This window comes from Pollicipes pollicipes, unplaced genomic scaffold (genome assembly GCF_011947565.3).
Source record: "Pollicipes pollicipes isolate AB1234 unplaced genomic scaffold, Ppol_2.1 Scaffold_4740;HRSCAF=5597_pilon_pilon_pilon, whole genome shotgun sequence".
NCBI lineage: Eukaryota > Metazoa > Arthropoda > Thecostraca > Pollicipedomorpha > Pollicipedidae > Pollicipes > Pollicipes pollicipes.
This window is the reverse complement of record NW_023596545.1, coordinates 3537596-3556690: the sequence shown is the minus strand read 5'-3', so window position 1 is coordinate 3556690 and position 19095 is coordinate 3537596. Positions and strand designations below refer to the sequence as shown.

Below are 19095 nucleotides of genomic sequence, written 5' to 3'. Positions count from 1 at the left end.
TCCTACCTATAGTTTAACATTAGCAATCTCTGATTGATATTCTATCTGCTGGTACTATCATGCTACGCTATTAAGCGAATAACCTGTACATCGTTTATGGCTTTTCAACCAGCTTTGGTTTTGTGTCGTTTATGAAATGCCATTTTTGCTGTGTGTCTTTTGTGGATGTGCTGCTGTCCTGCATTTATCAGCTGTTAATTGACATGCGTTTACGAATGCATATGGTTTCGCTAAACTAGTTAAGGACATCTAGCGAATCCATACGGCCAAACCTACCACAAAAATTGTCAAAACTTACATTAGCTATGGTCAAAACCTAGTTGTCTCAGCATTTGACTTGATTCATCTTCCGCTTTAGGATCTGGCATGGCAAATACGGCTGATCAGAGACGTTGGAGGGCGCGTTGTAGCTGCCGCAGCTGTGTAAAAACTACATGACCTTGGATATATTTTCTACCTATAGAAAAAAAATGAATTGCAGTCAGACTTCTCTGTAATTCAACCCTGCTGCTAAGTAAAAAGTTATCAGGTGCTTATAATTATGGAACAATTCGATGCTGCCCTTCAGGCAATCATATGCTGCCAGCCACGCAGTTACGTCACGTTTGCGCGGAGCCCCAAGCTCAGGTCCCGTGCAGGGGTCACGGTGATGAGGCCGATCCTGATGCCTTCCCGAGCCCGCTCTCAGCACCCTTTTTCTCCGCAGAATATGTCATCAAGTGGGAGGGCATGCAGGCGCGCGTCACGCGCACCAACGTCGAGTGCACCAACGGGTACATCCACGTCATCGACGGAGTCATGATGCGGGCGCGTGACGTCACCACCAGCGGAGCGCCGGCGGTGTTTAGTTCGGCGATCTGGCTCGTGGCGGCGCTGCTGTCGCTCCGGCTGTAAGCTGGCAGCGACCCCGCCCCGGCCCAGCAACTCCACCGCATCTCAACTGTCTCAGCGAACGGTGGCGCGTGGAGCTGCGGCCTGTGCGCGTGCACTGAGACCGGGTGCGCTCGCATGGCCTACTTCTCCGCCGAGCAGCGGCGTACATGGCGCTGCGGTAGCCGTCGCGGCGCCGCCGCCGCGCCGCAAGAGCGTCCGGCCTTTCCAAAGAGACTCGCAGCCTTGGCCTCTCCGAAGAAGCTCGTAGCTGCACGTGATAGATGTTTGTGCGGCCAGGGGCATGGGCTGTACGCGTGGAATTGGCATTACGCTGCTATACAGCGCTGGTTGAGGGGTGCGACGCGAGCAACGAAACGCACCTCTACACCGGGTAAAGCTCTGGTGACCTCGCCATTTCACTCGGACTCTATTGAACAGATAAAGCGGCGCTTATTCTAGGTGATTTGCACTTGCCGTGAAACAGATCAAGACAGAAACGACCTCATCGATAAACCGCGAATGTGTGACAGCATGACACTGAATCTCCCGCGATTAGGGCCCCATGCAACGCAGAGCCTTGGCATAACCGGAGCCTATCGCTGTTTGGTTATGTAAGTAAACATCTTGACATTCCCCCTATTCCTTGGGCCATGAAGTTTATGTTGTAGCTGTTCGTTCGTTCCTGGACTTCTGTCTTTTGTTACTTTTAACGCCTGCCGCCCCGAGAAGTTCAGCTTATTTCGTAACATATCTTGGCCAAATATAGCTTATCAGGGTTACTGACAGATTTAGAAAAGGGTTCACCTTAGGATATGGAGTTGAAAGACATCGCATCTTGGAACAGACTGTTCCACTGAAAGGTGATTTTCGGGACGAAATTCAGAGCTGTTTTAGCTTGACGACTTGTGCTTTGGGAGAGTTATTCACACGGCATATGCGAGATGCTCCTGATTTTGGGGCGGCAGATAATTGTGTTACTAATGTTCTACAGTCGGCAAATGACAAGCAAACATTGCGGCCACTAGAGTTCTAAGCAAAAAAGTTCAAAGGTGTGCGAGTCCAAATGCATGCTCCTGATAGAATGCAGAGCCCTCCTGCGCTTGTACGGTCAATGCTTCGACGGACCAGGCGGGGCTGGCGTGCAGCAGACGACTGTACTGCCTCTTAGCGCCCGAAGTCGTGCGCCGCACGGGGCGGCGCGTACCTGCGCTCCTCGGTCGTATCCGAGGCCGACGGCGGCAGGTGACCTCGGCTTCCCGAGGTCCGATCGGCTCGTGAGGGGGAGAGGAGACGGGCTCGTTGGAGCGACCTCCGCCGAGAGGGCGCTCTCGTCGCCGCCTGACCAGGGCCCAGTCAGTAGAGTCAGTCCGTGCCTGTCTGGCGGGCCTCGTGGCGCGCATGCGTGTGTGTTTGTGCAGCGTGCACTCTTCTGTGGCTAGCAGCTTACACGTGTCTTGGAGGCTGGAGCGAAGGGCCGAAAAGGTGTTTCGGCATTTGGGCCTCAGTGGATGAGTCCAGCGTGCGTGGTTGTCCTCGCCAATTACGCTAAGCTGGCGCATCGCTAGCTTAGCACGAGTGCACTGGAGCGCGGCGAGCGCGCTGAGGCCGTGTGTGCGCGCGCCAGACGTATCACGTGTTCATTTATTGCATGTTGTAGGCCGGTGTGAGCAAAATGGATGTGGACGTGGCTTAGCTTTGGCGTGTGGATCTGTAGCGTTAGCCTTTGCTGGGCCTTGCCTGTCCCGAGTTTGGAGTGTGGGGATCCGTCCTGCTCTCTGGTGACGGGCAGGCATATACTACGCCGTACCTACATTGTAGATGCCTAGAAGTTTAGCAACTCTGAAGGCCACGGCCTATATTTGCCAGATGTTTGCGCGCTATGGAGGGAACATCTACTGTTCGTATAATCTCAAAATGAAATGCGCTATGTGGTAATGTTGATATGCGTTATCTGAAGAACGCTGGCATCTACCCTCTCCGTCGTCCCCTCGCGTTAAAACGCGTCTGTTCGTGCCTATCTGTGTTCCATTCTCCCGCTATAGACATGTGCCTGGGGGAGTCTCACGTGGTTTAACACTCCGCTTCATGCATGTCAGCCTCCCGCCGCGTACCGAAGACAGTGAGCAGCAGCTCATGGGCCGGCTCCACCCAGCGGAACGCTGTCCTCGTGTGTCCGTTTAGTCTGTACCGTTCCACGTTCCGTTCCTCTGCAACCTGTCGCTGGCCGGCGTTGCGCCCGCCGCTGGGTTCGGCTGGCTTGCGCCGGCCGCCGGACCTACGACAGCGGCCACCCGCGCCTCTCAGCCGTGTTTTTGTATGATTTATCGTTGCCGGTGACCACACGAAATACAGTGCACGAAAAGACGCCGGCGGTTGGACCTGGGCTGCAGTCTAAGCGGGCTGTTCGGGACTAACAGCTACAGTCTGAGCGGGCTACTCGCTACAAACACCTGCAGTCTGAGCGGGCTGTTTGGGACAAAAAGCTGCAGTCTGGGCGGGCTGTTCGCGACAGACAGCTGCAGTCTGAGCGGGCTGCTCGCTACAAACAGCTGCAGTCTGAGCGGGCTGTTCGGGACTAACAGCTACAGTCTGAGAGGGCTGCTCGCTACAAACGGCTTCAGTCTAAGTGGGCTGGCTCGCGATGAACAGCTGTAGTCTGAGCAGGCTGGCTCACAATGAGCAGCTGCAGTCTGAGCGGACTGGCTCGCGACGAACAGCTCCCGAAGGAGTAACTGTAAGCCTAAACGCGGACAATACGATGGACGATGGCACAGACACTCCCTGACTCGGCTTTGCCGCCAAGACTTCTCACCTGCTCGGCTCTTCCTCGACGCATTGTTACAAACACGTCTCTTAAGTGCGCGAAGGAAGGATTTAGAATTAGGAGGCGGTAGGACGTCTGTTTCCGAAATGCGACAGCTGTAAGACGCGCATGGTGTTTCAAAATGTGTCTGCACATTTGGTCCAGTAGCTCCAATCGTTTTTACATTCGGGCGGCGCAAATACCCCAAAATTACGTGTAGAGTTCAGTTTATCGAGTAACACTTGCAAACTGGTCTATTTTTTGGAATTGTTGTTCTGGCTAATTTTTAACGGGTTTATTTTCTAATGGATGGAACATGCTTTTTATCACTTCACATATCACAGACATCGCCGAGCAGTAAATACGGGTGTTGCTGTCACTGTCACGGTATTGTTAGTGACGTGTTGATTTTCACAAGGTGAATCTCTCAATGACAAGAATGGTTCAGGCCGATCTTTGCTGGTCAGCCGGGTACTAAAACTTGCCTGCGCCAAAGCTGTGCTGATGAAAGGCAGAGCGTGGGAAAAATATCAGCCAAACTGAAAGGCAAGAGAGGGATTTGGGGCATGCAGCGCGACCGTTAATCGTTACATCAGGCGCTCCTGGGCTTCACGGTACACTTAAGGGTTAAGCAGTCAAAATTGACCGCAACAAAAGCGAAAGGCAAACGCGAAGCTTCACAAAAAATAAAAACTGTAACAAGGATAATTCTGAAGAGGCTATTTGGAAAGACCAGTTTGTTTTCGGGCTCAGACAACCCTCCCCTCCAGCTAAAAACGCCCGCATTTGGGGGAAAAGCGAGCAGAAGTACCTACCTCCTGGCCGACTTGAGAAGAACTCAGAAGGTCATGCTCTCTGAGGTGGAGGGGGAGGGGATAATGACTGCTCTGGGACTCATAGAGCTGCACGTGGAGCCGAAAACCAGACCGTCGGCGTAGCCAGATGGTGCGTGAGACGCCGGCCGCCATATGCATGCCAGGTGGCGCTCCGCTCACGTGGCGTAGAGCTCCAGGGTGGTCTCAAGCGACATTTCCGAGGTTCGGGGACACGGAATGTAGCCGGGGAACTATCCTGGTCGGAACCGCATCGACAATATTTTGGGCACCCTGAAGGCACGCCTCAGCGAAATGGACCTCGCAAGCAAAAGCATCTCGGGGCTGGAGGCGTTTCTGTAGAGGTAGTGGGCAAACATCTCACGCTCCATGCTCTGCAAAATGGTGGATAGTATGCCAAAAGAGTTGCCAAGCGTCTGGCATTGCGCAGGGAGTGCGAGGGTAAGCCAATAGAAAATGTCTGATGCGTCTTACGAGTTCCGCACATGGTGGAAAGGTGAAAGCGAATCTAAAAGTCATCCTGTGTGTCGCGGCAGCCCGTGCTATCATGCTGCCGCACGTCTGGGTGGCAGCACGGACCAGTCCATCCACTGCCGTGGGAAGTGACGGCCACTCCCACGTGCGGTGATCCACACTCCGCTATTACTGCCTCACGGACGCCGCCAGTTCGAGTGCGTGTTCAAACGATGTCAACAGCCGGAGCGAGTCTGTCGTTCGTGGTGTGCACGGAAGCGAGGCAGTATGGTCTGTCGTTCATGGTGTACACGGAAGCGAGGCAGTATAGTCTGTCGTTCGTGGTGTGCACAGAAGCGAGGCAGTATAGTCTGTCGTTCGTGGTGCGCACAGAAGCGAGGCAGTATAGTCTGTCGTTCGTAGTGTGCACGGAATCGAGGCAGTATGGTCTGCCGTTCATGGTGTACACGGAAGCGAGGCAGTATAGTCTGTCGTTCGTGGTGTGCACAGAAGCGAGGCAGTATAGTCTGTCGTTCGTGGTGCGCACAGAAGCGAGGCAGTATAGTCTGTCGTTCGTGGTGTGCACAGAAGCGAGGCGGCATGGTCTGTCGTTCGTGGTGTGCACGGAAGCGAGGCAGTATGGTATGTCGTTCGTGGTGTGCACGGAAGCGAGGCAGTATAGTTTGTCGTTCGTGGTGTACACGGAAGCGAGGCAGTATAGTCTGTCGTTGGCGGTGCGCACAGAAGCGAGGCAGTATGGTCTGTCGTTCGTGGTGTGCACGGAAGCGAGGCAGTATAGTCTGTCGTTGGCGGTGCGCACAGAAGCGAGGCAGTATAGTCTGTCGTTCGTGGTGTGCACGGAAGCGAGGCGGTATGTTCGACTGTATTTGGCTCGCTTCCACGGCTGTGATTAATATTTTCTGGCATAAACAACGATTGGGTCGACCAGCAATTCAAACAAACGTAAAATTTACCAATTTCACTGAACATCCATGTAGTGCGACACTTCTGTGAGGCAGTCGAAGAAAAAAATATCGCCACAACACGACTGATCGCACGTTAACTTCTCCATGCATAATAACGATCCAACAGAATGCCAGAGAGGGACACACCCTAATATAAAGCTATCACGACAAGCGAGCACAACTCAATTATTTAACACTCGTAATATCGCATGAAACACTAATATATATAAGCAGTCCGCTCAGATCTGGAGTCAGCTGATGGCCGACCGCATAGCGTGCCGGCGACCCGTCGTGGCTCTTCGGGTTGAGGTGCTCCAGGGTGAGGCGGTCAGCGGCGCTCCTCGGACCAGGCGATCAGGCGATGTTCCCCGAGTCAGGCAGTCAGCGGTGTTCCCCGGGTCAGGCGATCAGCGGTGTTCCCTGGGTCAGGCGGCCAGGCGGTGGTCCCCGGGTCAGGCGGTCAGGCGGTGCTCCCCGGGTCAGGCGGTCAGCGGTGTTCCCCGGGTCAGGCGGTTAGCGCTGCTCCCCGGGTCAGGCGATCAGGCGGTGTTCCTCGGGTCAGACGGTCACGCGTGGCTCTCCGGGTCCAGGTACCGACCCATCAGGAGCAGCGCGCCCGTCGGCTCGTGCCGCAGCGCGTACAGGAACGCCCGATCGAACCGGAGCGGCACCAACCCGTCCCGGCCGTCCAGCGGCTCGGGCCGCGGCCCGCTCGGCGCCGGCCGAGGCTCTTCCCAGGGCAGCGTCTCCTTGCCCACCCACCAGGCGTCGCGCGCGTCGCGAGCAGGCGCCGCCTCTGCGCCGGGTCGGCCGCGTCCGTGCGCCGCGGCGCGGCCCAGGTGGAACTCGGTCATCTGGAGCAGGCCGCCCAAGACCAGGTCCCGCAGGCCGTTGACGCCGGAGAAGTCGGCGACGGCCGGGTTGGCGGCGGCGCGCACGCCCAGCCGACGCAGCGCTGACCTCAGGTCGACGTCAGTCCGGTGCGCTACCACCGGCACCGTGAGCTCCACCGGCTGCGGCGTGGCGGCGCGCAGCAGCGTCCGCCAGGCGGCGGGCGCCAGCCGCGTCTCCAGCCGCTGCAGGTCGGCGCCGCCGGGCCGGCCGCTGCGGCCGGGCATGGTCAGCACCAGCTGCAGCTCTCCGCCGGCGTACGGCAGCGCTGCTACCGTGGCGTCCAGCTCGGCGCTGTAGCCGGCCGGCAGCACGCCGCGCACGCGCAGGGCGGTCGTGCTCAGCAGACGACGTGGCGTGGCGGGCGCGCGGATGAACGTCAGCAGCGCCGGCCGCACGTCCAGCTCCGGTGACAGCGTGCCCTGCGGGTCAGGCCGGGTCAGGCCGGGTCAGGGAGGCGCCCAGGCAGGCTCAGGCCGAGATGGCGTGATGCCGCGATGCAGGGCGTCTCGCTCGGAAGGTTGGCTTTGTCATATTTATGTCGTTTTGTTCGAGTTATTTCATTTTTATTCCGGCTATTTTACTCGCATTTGAACGGGGTACCTACCTGCTGAGTCCGGACAGCATCAACATTAGTGGCGTTCGCATTCATGGAACGCGAGCACCAACGCAGCCACCCCACCGCGCAGATGCGGTGCGACCATTCGGAGTATTTTCAACATTGCAGAGTAGCCACCAAGTTAATGGTGTCAGTTGTGTGAAATTAAAACAACCGCGTGTCATGAAAACACCTGACTATGACAACGTCCCAGTTACGAACACCGAAACATACAATAAGGATCGCATGGGAGAACGCCTGGTCTCCAGTTCGACTCACGTTAAAGTAGGTAGCTGAGGAGGTCACCAGGGACGGCCCAATGACAGGGATGACCTGTTGGTCACCGACGAAGCTGTCCACGACACCCTTAGTGGTCTGCTTCATGCAGCGGTTGGCCTCGACCTGCACGGTCCGCCCGGGGTCGGACAGCTGCACCTGTGGTTGCGCCCGTCATCGACGGTCAGACCCACCTCTGGGCAGCTGCTGGACGGTCCTGGACCGGTGCTGCGCGTCGCTTCGTCGTGGAAATCGCTCCTCCTTACCGAGCCCATCGCACATGCTGTGAGAGCTGACCAAGGTTAGGATGGAAGATTAGGATGGAAGACATCATGCGAGCGGGTGTGCCGATATCTGCACGGCATCGAATCATGGATGGTGTTCTCAGAAAAAGACACTTAAGTTGAGCTATATGACGCACCTGCTCCACGACAATCAAACGGATGTCTTCAATGGATGCCTGTGTGAATCGTGTGCCGGGTACTCACGTTTGCATTGATCTTCGGGCGATAATAACGGTAAATCAATGAGTGAAATCCAGTGTGCATGTTTCCTCTTGCCTGCAAATCAAAGGAAAGGCTGTGGTTGAAGGAAATCAGACCTACATGGTTCAAGCAATGAAAATCCTCACAATATGTGGATAGTTTAACACGAAGATCTTGCTATTGGCATAGAATGAGCCGACAACAACACTCGATACGTTTATGAACATCACAAGTACCGTGTCGGCAGCAACCGCTATAGTGTTAATCATCTAACTTCAGAACAAACAGAGTAAAACAGTACTTGGTTAACTTGGTAAGACCACAGACGAAGCAAAATGTGACACCATAGATATCCCGTTGGTTCGTCAGGTGTACCTGGTCTTTGTAGATCGTCGTGCAGATGGCGGACGTGTGCGGCGGTCTCTGCCTGCTCATGAGCCTGAGGAACTTGAAGTAACCAACGTGTGGGTTAAACTCGCTCATGTCGTCAAGCTGCAGCAGCTTGTTGATCTCGTCCGACGTTTTCCCCCGGGCGCCCAGGTAAAGCATGGACAGACTGCTGCCGACACCTATCGGAGACATCACCATGTTCTGCCTGCCGTAGTCGGCCGCCAGGGCGCGGTACACGTTCAGCGCCAGGCGATTACTGTTGTTGACGAATTTGCTGGTGCGCTCGTCCTCAGTCCGCAGGCTCTGCTCTAGACCCGGGTCGCCGGGCGGTGGCGCGCGGAGCGGCGGCCCACCGACCCCGTCATACGGCGCGCTGTGATGACCTTCGTGATGAGCGTGGTCGGGGTGGTCATCGGAAGGCGGCTCGCGCCTCGCGAGGTGGCCGATGTTCATAGCCTCCAGGATAGCGGGCGCCGGGGCCTCGGCGAGTTTTTTCAAGGCCTCGGCAAAATTCCAGCTCGGTAAGTCTTCCTTTCGTGGCGCTATGGCTCCTTCATCGCCGTCTTCGGAACTAATGTCTGTTGCAACTGGTTGGTCAAGGTCACCAGATCCATCGTGAATGAGATTAGTGACACTGCTATCGCCAGATCCGTCCTGGACGAGATAAAGGCCATCGTGGTCTCCGGATCCTTCTTGGACGAGATTAGGGGCACTGCTGTCGCCAGATCCATCATCGACGAGGTAAAGGTTATAGCGGCCTCCAGATCCTTCTTGGACGAGATTAGGGGCACTGCTGTCGCCAGATCCATCATCGACGTGGTAAAGGTTATAGCGGTCTCCAGACCCCTCTTGGACGAGATTAGGGACACTGCTGTCACTAGATCCAGCCTCGACGTCGTAAGAATTACCGCCGTCACCAAACTCCTCCCTAACGATGTAAAGGTCACTGGGAACCCCCGATCCTTCGTATTCTTCCAAGGGCGCATGTTGTGCATTGCTCAGTACAAGTTTCACCTCTTCCTCAGGAACTGCTCGAGGTGCTCTGTTATGGGATTTCGCCCTCTCTGTTACGAACCTTTCGAATGCATGTGACGCGTCTTCAGTGCGCGTAGGCCATTGGGATCCCATTAATTCGTCTTCCAAAAGGTCTTTGAGGGGTTCCTGGTTCTCGCGTTTTTGCAATTGTGCACCTGGCATGTAATTGCTCGCATTCTGATTCATTGTGTCCGACAGCGTCTCAGCCTTCATTTGAACATATTCTGAGCCCAAGATGGCAACGTTCTCCCTGTTGTGTTTTCCATGCGCCATTCTGGTGGCATCAGTAGGGGCAAAATGAGTCAAAAATTGGAGCTGCCCTTTTTCAGTTTGCTTCTTAGCATGTCCAGACTGAAATTTAGTTGGTCCTTTCTTTTTCACGTGTTGATATTTCTCCCAGTCTGTTTTCGAATGATGTTTTCGTGCCACATGTTCGCTCCGTTTGCGGTCTCTCCATTTCTTCACCTTCTTACTGGGGTTAACTGAACGTTGAAAGAGCTGTAGGGCTGGGAGATCTGGAGAAGCGATCAATGTTTTGCCGTGACGACTGGGCTGCCACCTGTCGGCCGCACCATCAAACGGCCACCTGTTGGCATGGGCAAGCAATGATATGTTATTGCACGCAATAAATATAAGATGACTGCGCGCGAAGTATGGATATAAGGTATAATATTGCAGTTGCACCAAACCGATCTGATGGTACGGTAATATTTTAACTATTCATTGCAAAACGATATATATATATATATATATATATATATATATATATATATATATATATATATATATTATAATACGACAATGGCGTGTTATCGTCGTGTTATCAGGCGTTTTTACTAAAGAATACCTCTGCTCCCCCGTGTGTACCCGCGTGAACTTCCTTCATGCGTATAGGAATGTACATGCGGGAATGTATGTGCTTGTTGTACACATGCCGTGCACGTGTTGTTTGTGTGCGCTGTCTGTGCGGTAGTGTGCACGCATCAGTGATGTGACTCATGACCTCACCTTCCATGACTCCGTTCCTGGACAGCCGTGCTGACTGTCGCCGCCGCCAGTGACAGAGCCGCCAGTGACAGCGCCGTCAGTGACAGGATCACCAGTGACAGGATCGCGCCAACACCTGTCGATTGCACAGAATGTCGGCACTTCACGCCACACGAGGCTCGCGCGGGGTGCTCTTAGTGCGGAGGCCGGCAGGGGTCAGAACTGGGGTCGCTTGTGCCGTTTATGCGAAATATTTACGACTGCCGGAGCTCCATATCGCTGCATGTAACTCTACGTTTTCGCGGTATGTTTGGGTAAACCAGCAGTGAACAAAACAAGAGGTAAATAATGCTACACTTCGCCTGTCCTCCACCATGCGTACCGGACGCAAAGAATCGGGCATCAAGCGTAGGAAGCGTGAGGGGAAGAAGCGGGAAGCGTGAGGGGAAGAAGCGGGGAGCGTGAGGGGAAGAAGCGGGGAGCGTGAGGGGAAGAGAGCCTTTCACTTTTCATGGAAGTTTAACATCGCGCCTGTTGTAAAGCATGGAAGTAATTGACCTAAAAACGGTCTGGTCTCTTGTTTCTTCTTTAGACATTCCTGTGCCCTTGAATTGGGTCAACCTGGGGATGTTTTTACGGCGGTGTGGAGAAAAATAGCAGGGCGTTTCCGCGCTGTTGTCTGTATATCGGCTCATGACACAGAAGCCCTGAAAAGCCTAATTTGGGCGCTTGCCAAATGTTTTCATCAGGCTAAAAGCTTACCGTATTGAGGCAATGCAACAAACGCCGGTAACACTTGAAGTCAAATGGTAATCGGTAATATGTCACGTGACGTCATAAATATGTCTGAGCGAGTTTCTGCCTCTGCGTCCAAACGAAAAACCACCATGAAAAATCGCTTTTCAGTAGCCGTTTGCTGTTGCCATACTTTGAGCTCAGGCTTACATTTAAATCGGATTTGCCATTCCACGCGTTCTGCCAAGGCGAGCGTGGCCTTGCTTGCTGCTAGCTTGCGCTGCCTTTCAAGTCCGTGTTTTACTTTGATCTCTGTAAAATGTTTCGGGCTGACGTGCCTTTTGAGTGAACAGTGGTGAAAAATCGAGAAAAATGCACTGTTTCAGCTCACACCATTGACGATCAGTTCACCTCATTTCGCTGTGCTTGCATGGGGTTCCGAAACTAGGCCACTGGTTTGTTCGTTTGCCAGTCAAAGGTCAAATATCTACGCAACATAGATCTGCAGCTGATCGAGATCTGCAGCTGACCTGTAAACGCTCCCTAGCCAAGAGGCCATCCCAACAATCAGCCAGCTGCGTTCGCTGACTGGGCTCCAAATATTCTGTGCCCTGCACGTTTTGGCCTGTATGTGCCCGTACGTATTTTTCTCACGCGCCCCTCCTTGCCCCGCGCGATGCCGTCCGCCGGCCACCCCCGCCTGCCGTAACCATGACCGCGCAGTGGGACCGGCGCCGCGGAGGCGGCGGCAGATGGCCGACGAAAGCGGCGCCCTCCTCACGCCGTCCGCGCACCGCCGGTCTCCGGCCCCGTTCCAGTCCGCGTCCAACTTTACAGCGGCCGAGCCGAGCCGGTGATTCTAGATAACTGTTCCTCGCCGCTTCGGAGGCATCTGTGTTTTCCGCTCGAAGGAGGATGATGGCTTTGATAGATCTCGGTCTTGAGTGCTGTCAAACAGGCCCGGTGATAAAGCGGGGTTTAGTTTGGTTTAGATGGATTTTATCGGTCTATTTCAATCATTTTTGAGCCCAAGAACTACGAGAAAAGATGAAGACAGCCTGCACCGTTGCAGTGGTACGACAACCGGTCCTGGGTTTGTGAGCAGTGAAATATTGCGACAAATCACTCAAATAGATATGATGTTTTTAGTTAGCTTCCGGAACAAACTTGGCCGATCCACTCAGCCCATCACGCAGCCCATGACGGGTGCGAACACGTATCCATGGGTAAGGCTGTATAAGAGAAAGTGAGACATAGCATCATCCGATGATTCTCGTGGTATTATCAAATGACACCACTGTATGACGTTGATATGACCACAGCGTAGCTTATCAAGACGCTGCCGGCATCCGAGCTTTTCATGCGTCGCAGGCCGCCAGACACAGGCGTAATGCCGCGGAACAGACAGAACATTGGATGTCTTCGTGCAAACAATGGACACTGTAACCGGAAGGCGCATGTGACCAGCGAGCCGATTAGAGTGATATTGATGGCCGGTATGATGATGTGCCTTGGAAGCACGGAACAGCACTCGCCAAATATTCGGTGCCCTCCAAATATTCGGTGCGTCAAATACACGTCAAACGATTAATATGCAATGGCAGGGCAGCAAAAACATGCACACTTTAACTATTTGCGGTCGGTTTGCCGGAACATTGGGCTGCCTTCTCACCGATAATCCCTGTACCGAACACTTAGTAACAGCTGCATTAGACCAGCAAGCCTGCCGGAACATCTGGCTGCCTTCTCACCGATAATCCCTGTACCGAACACTCAGTGACAGCTGCGTTAGGCCAGCAAGCCTGCCGGAACATCTGGCTGCCTTCTCACCAATAATCCCTGTGCCGAACATTTAGTAGCAACTGCATTAGTCCAGCAAGCCTAAAGCATAAAATCGAACAACCGGCATGACGACGAGCATGACGACGTAAACTGCAAGTTTTTGCGGCAACACGATGCTTTTCAACCTCATGCGGCATTGCGCAGCATGATTGTGCTGCCGCCGATGGTGCAAATGAGCGGAGAATCTGTTGCCGGCAGTTAATCTTGTGGGAGAGGCGCCAGATATATCGCCGTCGTATGAGATACATGGTGGGGGAGGTTTATATGTTTCTGAGTAAACTGGCCTCATTAATTTTTTTGCCGAGTAAATGGTGATCAAGGAGGGAGGAAGTTTTCGAGTAAGTTATCTTAGTAAGATCGCGGACATAAAATATTTTGCTCGGACATCTACTTTCTGCATAGACTTACTGAATTCGTTCGGTCTTGCTGGTTATGCACCATCTAGTTTGATGTTTCACTTGCTTTGTTCTCAGTTTGAACAAGGCTTGTTTGCATTGGTTCAGTGGTCTTCATTTCGTTTCATCTTCAAGATAAGCATGCTTTGCTTAGTATGGTTCTTACTGCGCTGTGCCGATGCTATCACCACATGATGGTTAAACCGTGAATCCGACCAATAGCTGTAGACACTTATAGCTGAATTGATGTTAATTTTACATGTCACTGGTCCGCATAGACGCCGTTTTCGGCCGGTGCCTGTCGACATTTTATCGCGCTGGCTCCTCAGACATCCGCGATATCACCGTCAGTTTTGAGCTACGAATTCTGGGTTCTTGGGACGTTGATGTGTGCTTTGTGTTACACGCTTAAAAGGCATGTGTATAGCAAGCCAAACCGAGGGAAGAAGGGGGTGGGGGGGGGGGGGGGGGGCAGGGTGCGTGTCTGCGGTCCGCTGTTCTTTAGCCGGAGCAGCGTTAGCTGAACAAGTGAGGAATAGTTGCGCGCAAGTGGCAATGTACTCTGATAATTACATTTACTCCATCCATAAGAGTAGTTTGTTTAGCCCCGACATCTTAACAGCCGAGATGATGTGAACCCACGCCTGTCCTGGTTACGAGGCTCCATGGGAAGCCCACGAGCCGTGTGAACCAGGCTGCTGGCTGGCCGTGTTTTGGCGTCGGTCACCACTTGTTCAGTCGTCCGCGGCGGCATTTGTGCCTCGAAAAACAAAACACCGGGCGTCTCTGTTTAACACAGCGCCATGCAGCACTGGACTCCTCAGCTTCGCACCAAATGTGTGCCTCGAAAAACAAAACACGGAGCGTCTCTGTTCAACACAACTCCATGCAGCAGTGGACTCCTCAGCTTCGCACCAAATGTGTGCCTCGAAAAACAAAACACGGAGCGTCTCTGGTAAACACAACTCCATGCAGCACTGGACTCCTCAGCTTCGCACCAAATGTGTGCCTCGAAAAACAAAACACGGAGCGTCTCTGTTCAACACAACTCCATGCAGCAGTGGACTCCTCAGCTTCGCACCAAATGTGTGCCTCGAAAAACAAAGCACGGGGCGTCTCTGTTTAACACAACCCCATGCAGCACTAGACTTCTCAGCTTCGCACCAAATGCGAGCAGCTCCCAGCGTAGCATGCTCGCCGTCTTGCCCATGGACGCAGTTGTCGTTGCTGGTGAGAGGACACACTGATGTTCTGGCCATCTATCTCTCCAACAGCTCACGCGTGCACGTTACGTTTTTCACACCAATGTGGCTTTAAAGGCTAGGCAACAGGTGTATAAACCTGCAATGAACAAATCACCTCACTTGTCACTTCATTCTACGCGGCGGATTCGTTGATTATATGCACCTTCCGCTGGCGACCCGTTCATCATCGGTACAATTACTAACGATTAGGTTTCACGCCTCACCGACGGCCCCGGCCATTCCGAGACGAACGCCTGTATTGGGATGTCACATGTGATGCGGTGGTGGCGAGGCAGGGTCTTGAACCCGAGCCAGGCCGGTCCGAAGCCGAGCGCCCTGACCGCTGCACCACCACTGGCCGTCATCGGTACGAAGGCGGTCCCATATCCCGGCTGCCTTGTCTCTGCAGCAGCTTTCCCCTGAAAGATTTCCTTTGCATGCCGATTGCATTGCAATGGCTGGCCGCACAAGCTTGTAAAGCAGGCTTGTTCAGCGTATAATCATATTCGACGTTTGAGTTCGTGATCGGCTTACTAGTGATATGCACTGAAGTCTCGGCACCAGTGGTGTCACCGTCCTGTATGGAGTGGATGAAAACCCGACTTGTGGCAAACCCTCTGCGCGTCATTCGCCTGTGCTTTATGCAAAGCTTATTCCTTCACAGCATGCGTTTCGCTATGAGCATGCTCACTTGACCACGGTTGGAGCCTGATAGGGAATCAAGATTCAGTCCGCGTCTCAAAGAATGGTGGGTCCGAGTCCGGGTCCGAGTCCGAGTCCAAATCCAAATCCGCCGGGACGCAGAGCGCGCAGCCGTACAGTCGGGTAGGTCGGATAACCTGCCTTTTACTCATGAATATCTAATTGCCGTACAATCTCTTTCAAAGTTACAGCATTTTGTGAAAAAAATTTCAAAAAAAGCTTCATGCACCGGATCATCCCATCTCGCTATGGTAGTGAGAGATGGGCAATCTAGTCTGCAAAATGGACAGGTGGTCTGTCATGTTAGCAGTCAAGAAACTGGCAGAGGCATATTTAGAAAATAGGGAGCGAGCGAAATGTTGCATATCTTTGTGTTGAAAAGGTGGTTTGATGTTGCTCCATCTGTAGTGGACGTTATGCTGGTATTATTCCCCATGAACTTGTACTGATCGTTTTTCTTCTGGGTAAAAGTCTGGCGCTGACAGAGTCAGAACTGAATTATAAGGACATATTGATAACGCGGTGTGTTAGACCAAGCCCGCCTGCAGGTGACGCGTCTGCCTGCCTCGATCAGTGCCTCTCTGCGAGTGCCTTTCCTTCCCGTTCCGATGCGTTTCGACATGTGCTCTATGCACCACGGACCTCGGCTGATCTTCCGCGATGCACCCCGGACATCGGCTGATCTTCGGCGATGCACCCCGGACATCGGCTGATCTTCAGCGACCAGCCTGCGTCCGTTTAAGTTCACAGCAAAGGCTTGCCCTTATCTGGCGACATCCGCCGAGAAGTTTGAACCTTTCAGAACTTGTGATCATTTACCATGAGTACCTAACGTCTCGTCACTCGTTGTAAAACAATATTGGAAACCGGGCTTTGATCCTTCAAAAGAGGGCTCACTGTTTCCGTGCGGTGCCCAAAGCACGCTGTTTAAAATGCCCCAGTACATTGGACAATAATCATAATCTCCTGAAATCATTGCAGTTTATGACCCAGTTGTTGGCCTTCTTGTGTGTCTAGTTGCTGACTCAGCAGCGTGTAAGAAGTTGGAGGGAGGAGAAGAGCATCAAGACCTCTGAAGGCGCTCTTTTCGAATTGCGATGCAGCACAAGGAATGATTTTAAACCTAGCGAAAGTTTGTGGCACGTGCTCCCCACATTCTCTCTCCGTCTGTGACAGACGCAATGCTGCTTTTAATCAAGCTGACGAAGCATGGCGCTTCATCTGTAATGATTGCAAAAATGTGGTAGCATTATCGGCATCGCTTTCTGGATTGCATCCTGCACTTCATGCTACACGCCATCTTATACCATCTAAGACGCTAGCACAGCGGTGTGTGCAAACAGCTGAGCCGTCCAGCGATACTGACTGCAGGCAGCGCGCTTTGGTTCGGTTCAACGCCTTCTAGACCCCACCTAATCTGATTCTGTTTTGATTTATATGAAACCGGCTACACTTTTTAGCCCTAAGAGTCAAGGACAGACCTTTGGATTATCTGAGACATATCTCGAGGCGCACCTGTACGTGTGGGCGCCTTTTGACGCTCAGGCTATTCCGATGGTATGATAGACAAGCACTCTGTTTTTCTCGAGCAGTGCGAGATCACGGCCGACAGACATCGTGTGACATTAGAGAGCCCCCGATCCCCGCGCACCAGCCGGGGTCGGCCCGTGGGTGGGTCAGCGGCGCGCCTCACTGACCTGTGCGTGCCATGTGGCGGGCTGGAGCCGGGCCGGGCCGGTCGGCTGGTGAGGCGGCGACGGTGGCGACGCCGGGCCCACAGACTTCACCGGTCGACTGCCGGCGCCGCCGACTGTACAGGACAGCGGCGCACAGCGCTAACGGTGTCCCCGCACCCGGCCCGCCCACTGACCTGGACACGGCACAGCTGGTGCGGTCTCCAGGCCTGATCTGGTCACGGTCACACCTGGACGCGGCCCTCCTGACCTGGTCTCGGTCACACCTGGACGCGGACTGTCTGACCTAGTCACGGTCACACCTGGACACGGACCCTCTGACCTAGTCACGGTCACACCTGCACACGGGCCCTCTGACCTAGTCACGGTCAAACCTGGACACGGACCCCCTGATACGGTCACGGCTACACCTGGACACGGACCCTCTGACCTAGTCACGGTCGCACCTGGACACGGGCCCTCTGACCTGGTCACGGTCAAACCTGGACACGGACCCCCTGACACAGTCACGGCTACACCTGGACACGGACCCTCTGACCTAGTCACGGTCAAACCTGCACAAGGCACAACTGGACACAGTCTGCAGACCTGATCTGGCCACGTCACACCTGGACACGGACCCTCTGACCTAGACATGGTCAAACCTGCACAAGGCACAACCGGACACAGTCTGCAGACCTGACCTAGTCACGGTCACACCTGGACACGGACCCTCTGCCCTAGTCACGGTCAAACCTGCACAAGGCACAACCGGACACAGTCTGCAGACCTGATCTGGCCACGTCACGACTAGATACGGCCAAACCTGGACGTAGGCGTGATCAAGATCAATAATGCTGATCTGAGTCTGGCCACAACAAGACAGACCTGAGCACGGTCACAAGCTGTCACGGATACAACTGGACATGGCCACGACCGGAAACAGCCACATCCAGGACGCGTTCACAACTGGACACTGCACAACTACACATGATCGCGCATACGGGCACGGTAGGGCACGCATACATCAGCACATGGCTGACGTCTTGACCTAAACACATCTTTCCAGAATTTCCGGACATTTAGTCGAGCTCTATGTGAATTCACTGAAGCCAAGCGGAGAGCAAACGTGAGGCGCATGTCTCCTGGACTCCTCCTAGACACATGCAGTAACAGTTACCGTCCGACGGTGCCCAGCGTCCTGACCGCCGGCGCAGCTTGCACTGCTTCGGCGGGGTCACTCACCCGAGCGCAGTACGGTGTCCTGTTCCGGCCGCTAATGCCGGCAGGCGACGGCGAATCAGCGGATAATGGTCGAACCTCGCAGGACAGCCGTCCATTACTGGGAAATCGCCCATCTGATAACAGCTCCGTCAGCCGCGGGTAAACGTCCTTCGTTCGGCCGTCAGCCGTTCTAGTCCCTAGATAGAGTCAGTGCGACCGTGACCATAAATGGCGTGGTGGGTCTAGTTTAGTCTAGTTTTACTCTAGACTGGAGCGAATTGTCACACGCCGCTGAAGTAGTTTTATCGAAATGTACGCCAATCATCAGCTTGGTTACTATGACATTGCTGGGCTCCAGTCTAGACTGGAGCGAATTGTCATACACTGCTGAAGTAGTTCTATCGAAATGTACAGCGATCATCAGCTTGGTTACTTTGACATTGCTAGGCTAAATATAAAGCATATGAACGCAAATTCTTTGCCAAGCGTCCACTTAGGACATGCACGCCATCATCCCATTTGGGGTGGTCATTTGAGCTTGCATCGACGCATTTTGATACATTTGTTAGGTTTATTGTCGACGTCATCTAAACAGCGTGTCAACTGAGTTGCTGTTTCAGGACCCCAGAAAGTATCTAATGAAATGGACTCTTTTGTATATGCCATCAGTGACATCATCCTCCACGGCCAG

General features: G+C 53.7%; 1 protein-coding gene across 3 annotated transcripts in view; it reads left to right on the top strand.

The window, feature by feature from the left end:
* Positions 1 to 3125, top strand: part of LOC119098674 (fasciclin-1) — a 38829-nt gene extending 35704 nt beyond the window's left edge. For all 3 annotated transcript variants that reach the window (XM_037221661.1, XM_037221659.1, XM_037221658.1), the window contains one exon: positions 707 to 3125. In XM_037221661.1, coding sequence (XP_037077556.1) covers positions 707 to 894 — 188 coding nt within the window. In that variant the 3' untranslated portion in view covers positions 895 to 3125. The remainder of the gene's footprint in view (positions 1 to 706) is intronic.
* Positions 3126 to 19095: the final 15970 nt, after the last annotated feature.